Source organism: Drosophila subpulchrella, chromosome X (assembly GCF_014743375.2).
Source record: "Drosophila subpulchrella strain 33 F10 #4 breed RU33 chromosome X, RU_Dsub_v1.1 Primary Assembly, whole genome shotgun sequence".
NCBI classification, from domain to species: Eukaryota; Metazoa; Arthropoda; class Insecta; order Diptera; family Drosophilidae; genus Drosophila; species Drosophila subpulchrella.
The window spans coordinates 13,790,114-13,807,633 of record NC_050613.1 but is presented as its reverse complement, the minus strand read 5'-3'; the positions used below and the strand labels follow the sequence as shown (position 1 = coordinate 13,807,633).

Sequence of the window (17,520 nt, the reverse complement as noted above, 5' to 3'; positions counted from 1 at the left end):
AGTGTATGGAGAGTGGGCGGGACGGGGGGCGGTGGCAAGGCGCTAAGAGGATGCAGGGCAAAGCAAAATATTGTCGCCTGCAATAAATGCCAAGCATCCGCTGCGACAAGAAGAACCGGAGCGTCGACAGGAAGCGACCGAACCACCAACCGCCATTATGAATGCAGCGCCATTTTGTGTTGGCCCCTTTCCGCTCTATCTATCCATCTATGTGTGAGTGTGTGTGTGTTTGAGTATATGTGTGTGTATGTGTGTATTATACCCCCCGATGCGTATACAATAAATAATGCGACTTGGCCATTTTCATTGCCTGCCTGTGGGTTTCATGCCTTTTTTGAAGATCCAACTTTAATTTTTCAATATTTAAAGTTAAAATATTATTAGAAAAATGTGTGCTTGAAATAATACAAATGTTACAAGCGATCTTTTAGAAAATTCCTGACTTCCCATTAATTTATTTATGTACAGAAGCATAACTTTCTTAATTAAAAAATAAAAATAAAAAAAATATATGACATTACGCATACGCTCTGTGTTACAAAGAAAATACAAATACTGCAAAAAATTAATATTAAAATTATAAGAAATTCTTAAAAATTTATTGATTCCCAAGCTTACATTTTCCCAGTGAAATACCAAAGTATAAATCTTAGCGAAAATCTGTCATGTCTGACTATTCATTACTCATACGCCCCATGGGTTTCATGAGGAAGTCCCCCGACCTTTGAATAAAAACAGCACTCACCCCATGACAACCAACAAGTTTAATTAAAACATAAACTAAAAGCATAAACAAATGAATAATTCAAATTATGATGAGATGCACGCCCCACGTGAAGGACGCTCCAGTGGAAACCATCGAAACCAAACACTTATCCTGACCGCAACTAGACAAAAAAATTTGCATTAGCAACAACAGCAAAAAATAGTGAAAAAACCCAGCAAAAGGGAATTTTTTGGCTTTTGGTTTCGTTGGTGTGACTTTTATGCAAATGGAAAGAGAAATATGAAATTTCGTTGCATAGTTTTGGGCGCACATTTAAATTGGTGCGGATCAACCTTCGCATCCTTTTTCCATCGTCCTGCACTTGCAGCATGCCTTAAAGGCTTTAAAAGCAATTTGTCTAGAGTTTTTTTGGTACGTGAAATATTTGGATATTTTTCGCTGCCAATATGGGAAGAATGCATGGGCATATCGACACATTTAAAGGTATTTTTTGTAGGCCAGCTAAATATTATAATTCTTTTTTTGTTCCATTCAAGGTCTAATTAATAATAATTAATGTCAAAGCGAAACAATATCGCTAAGATTGATAATAATAATTCTCATTACTTTTAAAGCGATATTTATCCACTCAAATGTTTCACTTTATAAGATAAAATCAATATTGTTTGAAAGAATGCTTTATAGAATGGGAAAACCCACTTTGATTATTACTTTAAATAAATATAAATATAAATTTTAAATATTGTTCTTTTTTTTAAATTAAATGCATAATTATTACTTACGTACAATAAATAAATCAAATAACTACCAAAAAATGCTACATAAATACAAATAGCTACCATTGTTTAAATTAAAATATATTTTATATATACTTTAAGCAATTATGGGCTTGCTTAAAGTATATACAAAATATAAATAAATATGATTTTTTTTAAATCAAATACATAATTATTATTTACATAATTATTATTTATTTAATAAATAAAGTACCGACCAAATAGATAACTACCCTTGTTTGAATTGAACTATATTTTATTATTTTGACATTAAAAAAGAAAAATTACAGGGCACCTTAAAGTCTAAGCCTTTCCACCAAGGCTCAATTATTTATTATATTTTTTGTATCATTCTACGTGGCCGTATACAAAAGTGCATTTTTTGTAGTTTTTTGGCGAGTGCGAATTTAATCAAAAGTCAAAAAGCGCACACACCAGCCCCCCACACCGCCCCATTTGATTTTCCCAAAGCTATCGCTTTTCCCCAGCTCCACCGGCTTTCCAGCGAATTTTCCTTTCTCGTTTTGTGCGTGAGGCCAAAAAAAAAACAAACATGAAATAACAACAGAAGTGGTAACTAAGGTGGGGACAACGCACAAAAGGCCTCATCAAAAACTCATAAATTTGCCATTTTCGACACATGACAAAGTAAATTGTAAACAAAAGGAAAGCGCGAGAGCCGCGAAAACTAACAAACGCCAGGACCACAAACTTGACTACCTATGGTAATGTTTTCCCTTCAGAGGCCTCCTTTTTTATAGTAAATCAATGAAACAATGTGTGAAAAGGGTGCTAAACGTAAAACTGCCACGGAACCAACAAATATTTCTCAACAAATGTTTTAATAATAAGAGATAATAAGGCACTTGAATGAAAAATTCGACTTAATTAAAATATTAAGAAGAGAACAAGTAACGGTTTTCATTAAATTGGCACTTTTATCTCTGTTGCATTAATATTAACTAAACTTGGTGAATCCCACGACTTTATAAAAATAAACTGGTTTCAAGGAAATGTATTGTATAGCAGTTATCGCCACTCTACTTAAATTAAATTTAGCTTTATTAAGTGTATTTCATTTACGCAATACAAAAGCATACAATTTCTTCATTGAGTCCGAGTTGTACATATGTATATATATATTGAAGTGGATATACAACTTTCAAGCAATTTAATGCCTTTTGATAACCGTTTAGCAAAAACTCGTTGATGAATCACAGGGGGAAAAAGGGAGAGGGGTATTACCCATTGGCATTTCACAGGTAAATGACACTTGGACGTCATATATGACTCCAAAGAATTTAGCTGATAAGCGGTTGAAAGTCCAAAGTATTATCGAGGGGTAAAAATATATAATTAGATCTTAGATCAAAAATACTTTGTGGATAAAAAGTAATACTGACCCAGAAGAACATTCATTATTATAAACATAAGATTTTATGAGCCCTGAAGCTTTTATTTCCTTACAAGTATTAGCCTATCAAATACACAATATTTTTTATTTAAATATACAAAAGTTTAAAACATGTATTATAGGGTATTTAAGATTTCCCATAGCTCACACTAAACTTACAGATTGATTAAAATGCTTTAAAATACAACAGTTCAATTCAACGTGTCAATATATCACACACACCATACACTTTTTGTAGAATCATTAGAGAGAGATGAATTCTCCTTGATTTTCTTTTATCCGTCTCTTTCACCTGACATGGCAACTTGAGAAGAATTAAAAAAAAAAAGAAATGGAAATTCGCAACTGTCTGGTGTTTATGGCTTTACTTTTTTATTGTTATTGTTGACGTAGTTGAGGGCAGTTCATAAGCTTCATTTTGCAACCACAAGAATTGCAAAAAAAAAAGAGGGTACACTTTGAAAATATCCTGTAAGCTATAAGGTTATAAGTATTTTATTATTTTAAAACACACGGCTAATGCTGTAAATATATATTTCATGAATGTTATGTTTTAAGAATATTTGTAATTTAAATTGGTGCTAATATTTTTGCTTAAGAATAACAACCATAGATAAATACTAAAAACTAAAATATTTATACTTTTAAATGTTTTTAAACTTAAATAAATTTTAATTAATTCAATGATTTTACTAAATGTCTTTCTTTTTACAAAGAAGTTAATCTTAAGAATTAGAAATGACAAAGTTGTATAGTAAACTACAAATATTTTATGGCATTTATACTCCACAGAAACTGTGTCAATGAATAAACCCTTGACCCAAATCAGTCGGACTCGTTGATACCCTGTAAAATGCATATGCGGGTATTATAGCAAGCAAACGGCAGTAGAAAAAATTCAAATAATTAGCGCAAGTGACTTTTGAACGTTGTCGTCGCAGGTTTGTGTACGTTTTTTTTTTCAATTTTATTTTATTTTTTTTCAATTGAACAGCGACATTGAGCGTGAAAAGTTCTGCCACAACAACATTGTCAGAACAGTGTGGAAATATCTACCATATAACAGAGTAATAATAATAAAAACAATTAACACATTTTTCTCCGCTGCCTAACCAGTTTTCGGGGGCAAAAGACGATTTATTCATTTTATTTGAAGACAGCAGAAAAATGTAGATCGTAACTAACTACACATAGTATAGTACGAGTCTCTTTATCGCTCTCCAGCAACACGAACGTATGAATTACACCCCAGTTCAACAAGAATGTATTATTTCAATGATTTCAGAATGCAAGAAATATCTCTTACAAGTTGTTAAAAAAAGCCAATTGCTTTTTGAACTTAAACACGAACATTTTATTTTAGATTAATATATGTAATATAATATATAAAAATAATATTCTGTGTTAAATGTATAGTTATGCGTATTTTTTAACTCATTTGTAGTATGTCCCATATTACGAGTGTTTGTAATAAAATAATATCTTATTAAAAAAAATTACCAAACAAAATTGTTATTATTTTAATTAATTAATTTAAATTATATTATAATTATGTATACTAATTTAAAAATTTAAATCATCATTATGATTTTAATAAAGTGTTCCTTATTATCCCATGTTTTTTGGAAAGTGGGGCTTGAAAAATTCAGAATGTTGCAGATAAATGCTATTATCTTGAACCCAGCTGTACGCAGAGTGTTTGCTGTCTTTAATCTTTTTAAATTGAAGAAATCTCGCCGCGACTCGAGGCTCTGCGGTATTGTGCCGGCGTCGATTTCTTAGTTCAAAAACGAATGCGGCCCGGTCAAGACAAAGGAATCGATTTTCAATAAATCGAATAGCGACAGAAGATGTGGCGGAAAAATCAATATAATAATATTTAAAAATATATAGAGGCAGCTATTTTTTTTTCAAATAAATCATTTTTCTTTGTGTTGTGAAAATGTGTGTGGAAACGCGAGAGCGAGGAAATTAGAAAAAAGAGCGGCAAATTTATGGAATAAAGGTGATAAGTGATACTCGCTGTCTCTTTCCAACGTACCACCCCTCTCTTTCGCCTTGTGAAGGGCATTCCGTGAATATTTAGGCGGCTCTTATCAGAAGCCCCGCCAGCTGATAAGCTTTGTTAGCAGATAAGGTGACAAGTTCCCCTCTCTTTCGTGCTCTCAATCTTAACTTTCTCATTCGCGAACAGCTGTTGAAGGCAAAAATAACACCTAAATTAAGCACAAAGCTCGACAAGCAGCTGAATATAAATTTTAAAAAATTAATGAACAAGAAAAAATACTATTTTTAAACAAATTAAAATAATAATCATTCGGAGAAAGACTCAAAATGGGAAAAGATCGACTGCCTGAGCTTTTACAGGTAAGTGAAATAACAATAGGAAAATATTGGATATGTGGGCGGTTGGGAGGTGTGCGGATGAGGTAACTGCTAATTAGCTTGAGGCACACTGGGTAAACAGCACTTAAAGCCGAGTAAAAATAATTTTAAAATTAAAAACACCTGTTTTACGGTGTTACTATATTTTAAAAAAATCTTATAAGTAACACTGTGCAACATTTTAGGGTCGTGGAAATTCTGAAAGTGCTCATCGAAATGATTCAGACCCCAGTTGGTGATCCCCCAGCATTGTAAAGATTTTAGGGAAAAATTCTTCCATAATAATATGGTATAGTCATAAATATTCAAAGTGCAAAACAAAGTTTTTTACGAACCTATAGGTTATAGGTTATGTATAGTGAAATAGGATTTAAAATCTCGGAATTATACTATATTGAATTTAATGTGGTAAAATACCAAATGCTATATATCTTATACATTGTTGAGTCTACATTTGTATATTCACTGTTCTAAAAAAAATTATTAATATTTTTTACTTCTCTATGTTTTTGAGTAAAATATCATTGAGGACCTATACCGGAAATCTGTATGGCCTTAAGAGACATTGTCCTTATAAAACGAGTCTTACATCAAATCCTTAAGTCGCTTTATTATTTAAAAGCAAGCCAAGTCGGAGAAACGACAAAAGATTCGTTTCGATGAGTAGTTTTAGATTTTAAAATCGAAACTGCGGTTAGCCGAAAACCACATCGTATGGAAACTCGATCTGTCTTTGTTGATCATCAAAAGTTATTTTAGATCTCTGTCATTTCTCATTTTCCAAAACATTCAAAAGACGAAATAAATCGCAAAATATTAAACATTTTGCCATTAATAAAACGTAAGACATAGGTGCTCTTTTTTTTAAGTACATTCTGACCAATGTTCAGCCGTCTTTTCTACAATTTGCTCAATTTCTCACCATTCTGTGGCCGCTTTTGGCACTATTTCGACTTGAGAACCCAAGGGGTTTGGCAAGGGGGTTCTCTATGGCATTTATCAGATCGGCCAGAGATAACGGCGATAATGGGGCCTCACATCACACTTACGGGACACCACCCCCGTACTCCCCAACAAACTTTTCGCACTAAGTGAATTCCAGCACCGAAGTCATTTTTATTGTTCATTTACACCGCGCCAGATTGTGAACACACAAACGTAAATAAACTCAACCAAAGTTGGTAGTTTCTATTCAGTTTTTTTTTTTTCTCAGTTTTTCACTGCAGTTCGTTAGGATCGCATGGACATATTTTGATTTTTTTTCGGATTTTTTTTTTTCGTTTTCATTTCAGCGCTCATTGAGCACGAACTCTTCGAATTCGTCGTCCAATGGTTCACTGCTTTTGAACGTGTACAGTGGAACCACGGAGTTCATCCTCAACAACACCGGCGGGACCAATAATAGCTACAGTGTGGTCAGCCAAAACAACAACAATAATAATAGTGGCGAATCCAAGGATCGGTTAAGTTCGAAAATGGCGCAATATGGAACAAATGTGGACGATATACTCAATCCGGTGAGTTTATAACAAGGATTTGTGATTAAACTAAATATATAAATAGATTGTTACTCGTTATGAATGGTGGACAGAGTGAATAATGTTTTATATGTTTTTTAGATATACATAAGTGAATATAGGTATTACTAAATCCCCATGCACAATACATATATCTGTAAGATATTTTCCTCTATCAAATTGGAGCATCATTATGCATAAGCTTGACAAAAATATATACATACAAATCTGTTGATATCCAGTTAGATGGTCTAATATTTCTCTCAATGAGAATTAAAGTTCAGAGAGCCAGAAAGAGAGATATATCGTTTCATTATATGAATCAGCTGTATTACTCAATCGTTGCCGGCGTAGCGCTAAAACTCGTGATAAGTGTAGAAAAAACCTTTTTCCATTAAGTACCTATGCCAGTTTTTGTTGTGGTCGCGGGAAGTTGAGAGAGCAATATGGAGAGAAAAGTACCGCCCACTTTATAGGGGGTTTCTAAACTCTCTGTTACTGTAAACAAATATTTCGCACTTGACAACCGGCAGAAAATCGTATGAGAAGTGAAGCAAGAGAACCTGCTCTCTTGCACTAGAAAAATAGGGTTGTAAAACTCTATTAAAAAATTTGGAACGAATCCCTAGAAGATTTAAGGTTTTAAGAAGTATTATTGAGGTTTTTACCTACTCTTGGTAACTCTCATTTAAATATATTTTTATACTGTTAAAATATCTTAGCTTAGAAAATTAATAACACAAATATATATATTACTTTTTTAACATCTTTGCTAAATATATCGAAAGATATATTTTACAAAATATTTTTAGATTGGAAGATATATTTTTTACTTTAATCCTTTCAGTACACGGAGATTCGCCAACAGCTCGCTCAGATAGCCTGCAATTTGGAGGCGATGAACCGCATGTCCCAGACCATTAATCTGCGAACGTTTAATGGTAAGAATTTCAACTTAAGACATGGAAAACTTTATAAAATCATCCAAAACCATCCCCAGAAAACGAGCTGGATGAGCTGCACAGCAAAAACCTGAGACTGGGAAATACGCTGATGACGAGATTCAAGGACTTCAAGACAAATCTTCCAGCGGAAAACGATTACAGTTTGGAGGCGAGGATGAAAAGGACCCTCTTCTACGGCCTCCACCAGACTTTTATCAATCTCTGGCATAAAAACGAGCTGTTCCTGCAGAATTACGAGACCAAAGTCAAAAAGAATCTGAGACTACATACGAAAATCAGTAAGTATAAAAGGAAATAGTTGAATCATTTACTCAACTTTTTTTAGATAGTACGATAAGATGTTTTCAATATTATTAAATTATTTAAGTAGAGAGAAGAGTTAATAGTTTCAATGCATTGTAGAATATCTGTTAGATACTTTGGCCAGCTTTATTAATTATAATATATCATTTATTTATATTTATAAATCATTAATTTGTTTGATCAGTTTCTAAATACTTATATATTTCAGTCAATTCAGAGGCCAGCGAACAAGAAATTGAGTTACTCATCGAGAACAAGACAACAAAACTCTTTGTGGATAATGTGAGTAAACAGAAAATGATACATGCGAATACTTACAACAGATACATCTGTTTAATATTTTTTCTTATCACTTAAATTAAAACAAAAAATAAAAAATATTCAAACATTCTTTTCGCGTGGAATAACGGGATCGTACTTCATTCTTTTAGAAATTGAGATATTTTTTTTAAATTTCATGATATTTAAATTATATTTTTTACGTAAACAAATGGAATTTGTATGAAATTTTCTAAAAAGCAAGACAAGATTGCTATAAACAACACAGCGATGAGCAGATATAGTATATGTTAAATATTTTTGGCTTTATAAGGACCTATGAATTTTTTTTGGAACACTTTCAAATATATTTGGTTTCGTTAATTTCTTATTTGGGAGAAGTTAGTAATCTTTGGTCTTACACTTCCAGTTCCTGCAGGAAACGGAGAAGGAGCGGCAGGTTCTGCGCGAAATGATGGACCGATTCAACGAGCTGCGCCGCCTGGAAAAGTCCATCGAGGAGGTCCACGCCCTGTTCATGCGCATCCAGACCCTGGTACTGGAGCAGAGCGAGGTGATCCAGCGGGTGGAGTTCCACGCCCAGCAGGCCACCCTCTACGTGGACAAGGGGGCGGACGAACTGGACCAGGCGGAACAGCACCAGAAAAGGGCGCGCAAGGTGGATAGATCCCAAATACCCGAAAACCGCTTTTCCACTGATTCCATTTGATCTCTATTTGCAGAAAAAAATAATCCTCATCGCTATAATTGCAGCCATTCTGTTGGTATTACTCTTTGTTGGTATTTATTTGTGATGCATGTGAGACAATTGCTTTTTTTTGCTTATTTTTAAGAATTATTTTTAAGAAAATAAACTTTAGAACCAGAACTAGAAATGGAATTCATTGTTAATACCTTATGTGAGTTGTCAACAGGTAAGTCGAATAGCATATGTTTTTGTTTTTTTAAGTAAGTAAATATTTTAATATTATACATTTTCTACAACATATGTATCTGTGTCCCCTTTTTTCTTTCTTATCTTCAGATTCTCCCAATACTTTTGTCAATACATCTTTAGAAACCCCAGTAGTTTTTATAAATATATTGTTTTAAGACTTTCAACATCTTACTTATTTTTTATGATTGTTGTTTCGTTTAAAAAATATTTTTTTAAGAAATAAAAATTCTGGCAAACAACAACAATAACGGCATATATTACTCTGTTAAGGCACACTGTAGCTAACTGCACTTGGCGCCATCTGCTGGAATGCAATTTAATTTTGATATATCTGATTTAGCGTTGTTCGGTATTTTATTTATGGTAATGTTTAATTTTTATTTTAGAACAAACCACTAACCAAATTGTCAAAACAATATTACGATATAAATATTTGTATTCAAAAAACATGCCGAACTAAATGTTTTATTTAAAAAAAAAAAAGCATATCTTATTTGATATGATATATTCCATGGCATATGTAGAACATTTTCTACAGAGCCACTAGAACTATTAGAAAGACAATCAGACACATTTTTTATATTTCAATTTATTTGCATTGGCACTCAAGTTTACAATTTTTAGCTTTGATCTTCCTACATTGTTTTGTTCAGTGTAAATTTTCAAAATATGTTATCGATAAGATAGCACGATAGGATAGTTGTTTGTTTGGAAAAACTATCGATAGGCTGATATTTTGATATATTTTTCACATCTCTAATCCCTGGCGTCTCGTTAATAATCTTTTTTATATAGCCATAAAGCACCGATTTTCCATGTCCGATTTCTAGGTGAGTGCCCGCCGGAGCTTTGCAAAGAGTCGCGGACCACCTCTGGTCAGTGGTGGATTTTCCCGGGTGAACGGTCTGGCGACAATAACAAACAATCCGACAGTCCGGCGGCGGCAAGCGCCATTTTTTGCCACTTTTCCCAGAAGACTACGCAGTTTAATTGATATTATAATTATTAAAATCGTGCAGGCGACAAGCGGATGTGGTTTGGCCAACATGGAGGATCCGTGCAAGGCGCCACCGTCAGCCATTGCCATCGAGGAGCCGCTGCCAAATGGCAAAGGAGCAGCAGGAGGAGGAGGAGCTGTGCACTGCAAGACCGAGCTGCCCGAGGAGGAGCTCCTGGGCTCGGTGACCACGCACAATTGTCCGGGAACGCGGGCCAGTGCCCGGGTCATCCAGAAGATGAAGCAGGACCAGACGCGCCCGATGACCCCGCCGCCCAGCGAGAGGGAGATGAGCAAGAAGGACGAGAAGGCCGCCCAGAAGACGCCCAGCCAGCTGAGGGCGGGCAGTGGGAAGACCACCTGGACGAATGTCGAGCGCAACTGCTTCTTCGATGCCCTCAATGAGTTCGGCAAGGACTTCGAGGCGGTGGCCAACTGCATCAATGCCAAGCTGAAGCGACGCAACGCCAACAGCGACTACAGCTTCAAGACCAAGGATCAGGTGCGCCAGCACTACTACCAGACCTATCACAAGATCTGCAAGTATGTGCGCTACTCGGAAGGTAAGCAGGGTCCATCATTCGCTGGTCAGTGGAACGTTCTCGACTTTCATAGTGTGAAAATCGGTAATTAGGTCAACAAATCTGCGCAGCATTCTTCTGAAAAATACAAGTTGTAATGAGTTCTTAAATATTAGGCTCGTAAATTGATAAATTTGTTTATAAGCTACTCTAAAAAGCTTTGAACATCAATAATATATGTAGAAAAGCGTCGTAGTTGGCGTCGTTATTTCTCGGAAAAATAGAATTTGCGCGCTAAAAATTCATGTTTTTACATGTTTAAACTGGGTCAACAAATCTGCGCAGCATTCGTTTATAAAAAAAAACTTAAAACCCACACATCTAATAACTTCTTTACTTTTTCAGAGTTAAAAAAGCCCGCCCAAGAATTGTACACGCTGATCAACTACGGCGAAATGCGTCGCAAGTTGCAGTTCCTCACAGAGAAGCACTTCATGAAGCTGAAGCAACTGGTTTACCAGGGACAGATCATCGTGCGCTGCAAGGGGAAGAACATCCGCATCAAGACGCCATCGTGCAAGGCGCTCCGGCGCCTCAATCAATTGGATGGTGAGTTCCCTTCTAGAGATTTTCGCCACTCGTATGTAATGCTTGCCAACCCATAGATTCCCTTGAGGACATTCGTCTGCCCAGCAAAGTGGAGGTGGTGGTGACGCCCGCCAATATGGAGGCCTTCGGTCGGGTGCAATCCCTGGCTCAGAATCCGCGCGGCAGGATCATTGTTCCGCTGCACAAGAAACTGATTAGCTTGATCAAAACATTCGAGTACAAATGGCGGAGTGCCAATCAGCGTCTGTACGAGGAGAAGAGCGTATTTATCCCCAGCAGCCTGGCAACGACTGCCTCCAACGCCACCAGCAACAACAACAACAATGAACCGGAGCCACTGCAGCCGGCGGCGTCATCGCTTGATCCCTTCCTGTGCTTCCAGCCCAGGCCTGGAGTGGCCATCCACCGACCTTTGCTCAGCATCACCGCCTATTTGAGCAGCATTAACATCTGCCTTACCGCTTACGAGGAGCGTTTGGGATTCAAAGTGCGCAGCGAGACGTTGGGCAACCTACCCGGCATTACGGTGGCGGCCAGCAAGAGACCCAGAACCGAAAGCGGCTCCGAGAAGCGTTCACCGGAGACAAAGAAACCCAAATCGGGTGCCAGTCCGCCGCTGGAGAAGAGTTTGGATGATGTGCCAGAGGGAAATCTGGTGAAGCTGGAGAATAGCAGCGGAGACGAGTTGGGCGAGGAGATTCACGAGTTTCTCGGTGACATAATGGAGGTCACGGCTCAAACACAGGCAGCCACAATTCCAGCTCTTCAATCCACCTCTGATGCCTCAGCTGTTGCCCCGGAAACTTCCACGGATCCTGTTACGCAGGCTCCTCCAGCCACCACCGAGCTACCTACTCCATCGGTAACCTCAGTCCTGCAAGCTCCAGCTGCCGCCGCTACTTCAACTGTTCCCGCACCTACAACTCCTTCAGCTGGTCCCTTCGTCGCCCAGCCGCCAGCTCGCTCCAAGCGCAAAGAAGCCAAAGAGGCGGCGGCCGCGGCTCAGGCGAGAAACTTTAAGCCCCTGCTCAGCGATGATATCCTTAAGCGAATCCGCAAGGGATGGACGGAGGCCAATGCGGCGGATATAACCATAGGCGACCTGTATGTGGTTTTTGGCCAGGACTCCAAGCTGGAGCTGGAGTACTATTGGTGTGAGATGGAGAGTTCGACGGCCTTGGCATCCAGCACTGCCTCGGCCAACGCTGTGGCAGCCAGCTCCTCATCGGTGGCCACCCAAACAGGTCCCTCCTCCTCCTCCGCCGCCGCTCAAGCAACCGCATCTTCCATCCCCTCCCCCGCCATCACCGCGAGTTCCTCCTCGCTACCCTACAATCCCAACGACTGTGATAGCGTGGAACGCGTCAAGGCCGTCACCACATCGTCGGTGAGCAATAAGCTGAAGCACCTGCTGCTGGTGGCCAATCTCAGCGAGCGTGTGCGCAAGCGCCAGTGCAACTGCGGCCACACCTGCGATCGGAAGCGGGACCTGATGAGCAAGGCGCAGCAGATGACGGAAGCGGCGGCAGCCGGCGCAGTGGGCGTGACGGAGGGCAACTTCCGCACCCCGATGTTGCCGGTGAGGCGACCGATAGCCAACATCGATCCCGTTCGACAGCTTTCAGCGGTGAGTGGGTTTTGTTAGTGACTTGGCTCAAAATCCCTTTGTAAATTAATTAATCTTCTCAGCTCACACGACAAAAGATCAGTCGTCACGTGCTCGTGCAGCGTCGACTCCTGCCCCCCGCATCCATTGGCGATCGTCCGTACGATTTGTTGAGTGTCCGCCAGCTGCACAGCGGCCTTTTCGAACCGATCGATCGCATGGGCAGAACCAGTTCCAGTGGGATCAGCTCCTGCGGCTCCGAATCCGATTGCAGCATGGGTTTGGCGATGCCATCGCAGAGTCAGCAGCAAGTGGATCAGCAGGCGATTCAGCTTTTCAGCGATGAAACCGATCAGAGCAGCGGACGAGATATGCCCAACCTGGACTACTGTGTGGCCACCAGCACCGCCGGCGTCAGCAGTTCCCTGGCCGAGGCGGTCCAGGATGAGAGCACAAGTAAGAAGATATACATTTAAGCCCGGTTTCGGGTTTTACAAACTATACTACTACTATTTGGTATTTTTTTAAATTGAGGCTTTCATTAAATGTATGTTTTTTTTATTGAATTCGAATATTTGCTTTGTTTTATCAGTACTTAAACATATTTAATGTAAATCCGTTAAGAATAAACCACGCCTTACATTTTGTTCCTCCTATTAAATATTGTCTATTCCCTGCTAGCACAAAATTTCTTCCATGGCAGTGTAAGCCCGATGCACTTGCTTAGAGACTCAACATCCAATGCGCGCTGGCTGGAGGACAACATCAATGATTTCTCACTGACATCGCTGCTGGGTCATCTGGATGAGATTGATGCCACTAGGGATATACTGGTAATTCTGATTGCAAAACTTATTCTTGAAAGAAATGTTTAAATATCATTTAACCATTTAAAGGATCCCTCGTCGAGCATGTCGGTGATCAGCGAGAGCAGCGTGGACTTTCGGCACAAGTTCCAGGAGATTGCCGCCCTGCTGCAGCAGCAGGAGAAGGATTAGCAGTGGCAACTGCGGGAATCCGGTCGTGTCTTCTTCGTTTACTTACACGGATCCGGACCCTGAGAAAAGATGAGAGGGATGCGATCATCGAAGTGGGAACCCATGAGTGCCTGCTGCACGTCTCATGTCCTTTTTTATTTTAACTCACTGATATTATTCATCCCATATGTTATATGAATTAACATCTATGTTTTTATGCGACTTTTTGTGATCTATTCTCATTTTATGTATGCCAAGTATTAGCAAGCACTCACATTGTCTAAACATATATATTTATTTATACATTAACTTTATGTATCATGCGATAGAACGCAATAACTCCCCATTTTTCGAAGAATTCTCAGCCCTTATGTTTGTCTATTCGCTCGCACACTCGTTCTGCACTCCTCTAATTGGTTTCTAGCTTGTAAGATCGGTTCAGTATAGTTAAGCCTGTAACACCAAACCCAATCGAAACTTCCATATGTATAGAGATTCTCCGCATGATAAAATAAATCACCTAAGAAATCCAATTCCCGAAAAAAGACTCGAACGTTTTAGAAGTCTGGAAATGGTTACCCCTTCCACGCCTCCCGCCCCTTGTTAACCATATTTAATATATATACATTAAATAAGTTAGGTGAGAACAGAGGAACAACATATAATCCTAGGGCGTATTTTATAACAGTAACATTTAAAACTTGTTATTTTACAGAGGCGAATACCGAAAATAAAAGCAAACTTAAAATACAACTTATTGTTATCCATGGAACTTATCTGGTAATGGTTAAGAAGCTGCGCAATTTAAATGTAAAATAAATGGATAGTAAAAATGTAATATGCCATTGTGGTAATGGCAAATGAATGATAACGAACCAAAGAGTAATGTATATGGTTTTCTTCTGATAATAGGAACGATTTTAGGTAACAAAAAAGAACTTCAACATAAAACCTGATACTCACCTCATTCAAAAAGGGGACGAAACAAAAATTTCCATACAAGAATGGCAGACGAAAAATTTTGTGAACCAATTTTGTATAGAGATTTTCGGTTCGTAGCCTTTTTGATTTGGGTAAGTATAAGGCTTAAAACAAAACAAAAATGTGAAAGTGTAAACCGGAGCACGCCCCAAAAATAAGAAGTATATGAAGAGATTCAAATGGTCTAGTCTATGTTTGTGATCAGGTCTCCTCCAGTGGATCGTCCACTTTTTGGTCCAGCTTCCTCCGCTTCCTACCCTCCTTATGCGACTGCAGGTGAATGTTGAGGGATACCTGTCGCTTGAAGGACTTGCCGCACTCCTCACAGCCAAACGGCCGTTCGCTGCTGTGCACGAGCATGTGGCGATTGAGCTCGGAACGGCTACCGAAACTCCGCTTCTGGCACACCTGACAATGATGCGGCTTCTCCTGGCTGTGACACCTTTTATGCGCAATCAGGTTGCTTGAGTACCGAAATCTTCGTCCGCAGATATCACAACAATGTGGCTTCTCGCCTGTGTGGGTAAGCATGTGCTTCTTGTAGCCAGACTTTTGGGTCAGCCTTTTGCCGCAGATGTTGCACTCGAACGGCTTGATGCCGGTGTGGATTAAGAGATGTGTGCGTAGTGATGAGGCCTGCCTGTAAACCTTGTAGCAGGTGGGACACCTGTTCGGATTGTTCACATCGTGCAGCGTTACATGGCCGTCGTGGGCATTGCGCGTCTTGAAGGACTCGCCGCAGATCTTGCAAACGTATGGCGTGGCCGTGCCATGGAGCTGCATGTGGTACTTGAACGAGTTGGTGGTGCTCAGTTGCTTGCCGCAGATCTGCCAAAGAAAGGGCTTGTCATCTTTGGTTTGTAATTATGTGCGTTTAGTCAACTTACCTGGCACTGCAATGAGGGGTTTTGTGGTTTCCATTGCCTGCTCCTGCTGGGCGAAGGCTGCTGGCCCTCCACTGCTCGTTGCTCTGTTTCCTCCACAATCTCGTAGAGATCTTTACCAGCTTTGCCCTGCGAAAGTGGCTCTGTTCGAAGGGATTCTTTAATTCTCTGAGGTTTTCTTGGTGGGTCATGTAGCGCTATGTGGTACTGAAAGGTCCTTTTGCGGATCTGCAGAAATAGGAAGACTGTTGAAGGGTTTTATATATACTTATTCCTAATTTAGCCAACATACCTGACACTGAGGCGACGAATTGGACGTCTTTCCGTGCCTGATTTTGCTGGCCAAGGGCTCTAGGATTTGTTCTTTCTCGCCGACAATCTCGTAGAGATCTTCACTAGATTTGGCCTCCAAGTGAAGCAGCTCTTCTTGGTCTGCCATCTCTGGAAACTCTTTCTGGACTTCCAGTCGCACACCCAGCCTATCCTGATGCAGGCTTGGCACTATCTCCCGACTTTCCTCTGGATCTTCTTCAATAACCAGCTGTTCCTCTTCATTTGGGATGGGTTCTACGAGCTCCTCCGCCACTTCCTGGTCATCGATCACAAAGACAACATCCTCGGTGGTTTCATGACAGATCCCGACGTTAGATGTCGACTGTTTAATCCTTTTGGTGCGGCAAAAGTCAGCATGGCTTTGCCTAAGCGTCCTGTCCATTCGGTGGACACTCCGCTTGAATTCCAGCGAGAGCCGCAGTTTGGCCACACATGCCGGGCAAATGTGATGGGGCAGGAAGAGCTCCGTCTCCAGGATCTTCAGACCGGTGCAGTAGCTCAAAATGTTGGCCAGAGTCGTTAGCTTTCCGGATATCAAGTTGTTGAGTGGTTTGAAGAGGGGCAAGCAGCACGGCGATGAAATGTGGCAAACGCGGCACAGGGCGTCCTTGGGCGTTTGGAGCCGTGACATGGGGCTGGCCGGCAGCTCCATGGAATCAGCCAGTGACGCGGTTGCCATTGCTTAGACTTCAGTGGCGATTACAAAATTCAAAACTAACTTTAGCGTCCCAAACTCAAGTTTTGTTTTCAAATGTCGTTAGAGATCAGCTGATCCATTAGTGTTGGCACTCAAAAAAGCTAGATCGATGACAACACAACAGCTTGAAGTTCGCTAAATAACAACACGATATCTGATTACTGATCCATCAATAATCAGTGATCAAATTTTTTTAAAAAAGTAAAACATTTTACCTGAAAAACTCCGTTATGCAATTCAAATTTCTTTTTAAATTGGTCCTAGGGTAGGGTTTTGACAGTAACTTTATAAGCCATTTTTTTTATAATAATTTAATTCTTTTTTTAATAATTATAATAATAATTATGTTAAATCTAACCGAAATTTTTCTCGTCGATACAAGCCAGCAGCAGTTTATCATGTATCACGAAAAGAAAGCGTATTATTTTTACGCACCCTTTTTACTGATCATAATGCAAGAATTTTTGCACCGTGATTAGTTATCATGTGCGTCCAGCAGAACTGTCACCAGAATTCCATCAGTAATCAGGTATCATGTTCCGCTGAACGCGACCAATAATTTAATAGTTACAATTTTTAAAAATAAATTAAACTCAACCAAATTTATAAATA

The 17,520-nt window shown here is 39.2% G+C and overlaps 3 protein-coding genes across 4 annotated transcripts; 2 read left to right on the top strand and 1 right to left on the bottom strand.

Annotated features, from left to right (window-relative positions):
* Nucleotides 1–4,699: 4,699 nt before the first annotated feature.
* On the top strand, nucleotides 4,700–9,234 carry LOC119557873 (syntaxin-4). 2 transcript variants are annotated; one of them, XM_037870874.1, is made up of 8 exons: nucleotides 4,700–4,922; nucleotides 5,112–5,284; nucleotides 6,595–6,819; nucleotides 7,667–7,760; nucleotides 7,820–8,062; nucleotides 8,296–8,369; nucleotides 8,776–9,024; nucleotides 9,089–9,234. In XM_037870874.1, the coding sequence occupies exons 2-8, from the start codon at nucleotides 5,252–5,254 to the stop codon at nucleotides 9,158–9,160; spliced, it is 990 nt and encodes a 329-aa protein (XP_037726802.1). In that variant the 5' UTR covers nucleotides 4,700–4,922; nucleotides 5,112–5,251; the 3' UTR covers nucleotides 9,161–9,234. The 2 variants fall into 2 exon arrangements, with proteins under 2 accessions (XP_037726802.1, XP_037726801.1); XM_037870873.1 differs by having other exon boundaries at nucleotides 4,700–5,054.
* Nucleotides 9,235–10,031: 797 nt separating this feature from the next.
* Nucleotides 10,032–14,558, top strand: LOC119556675 (protein cramped). The gene is made up of 7 exons (XM_037869039.1): nucleotides 10,032–10,133; nucleotides 10,323–10,863; nucleotides 11,227–11,430; nucleotides 11,487–13,057; nucleotides 13,120–13,492; nucleotides 13,718–13,869; nucleotides 13,933–14,558. Exons 2-7 carry the CDS (start codon nucleotides 10,350–10,352, stop codon nucleotides 14,032–14,034), a joined length of 2,916 nt encoding a protein of 971 aa, XP_037724967.1. The 5' UTR covers nucleotides 10,032–10,133; nucleotides 10,323–10,349; the 3' UTR covers nucleotides 14,035–14,558.
* A 119-nt stretch (nucleotides 14,559–14,677) lies between these two features.
* On the bottom strand, nucleotides 14,678–16,957 carry LOC119556676 (zinc finger protein 28 homolog). The gene is made up of 3 exons (XM_037869040.1): nucleotides 16,171–16,957; nucleotides 15,882–16,106; nucleotides 14,678–15,822 (listed from the first exon to the last, which is right to left on the bottom strand). Exons 1-3 carry the CDS (start codon nucleotides 16,888–16,890, stop codon nucleotides 15,196–15,198), a joined length of 1,572 nt encoding a protein of 523 aa, XP_037724968.1. The 5' UTR covers nucleotides 16,891–16,957; the 3' UTR covers nucleotides 14,678–15,195.
* Nucleotides 16,958–17,520: the final 563 nt, after the last annotated feature.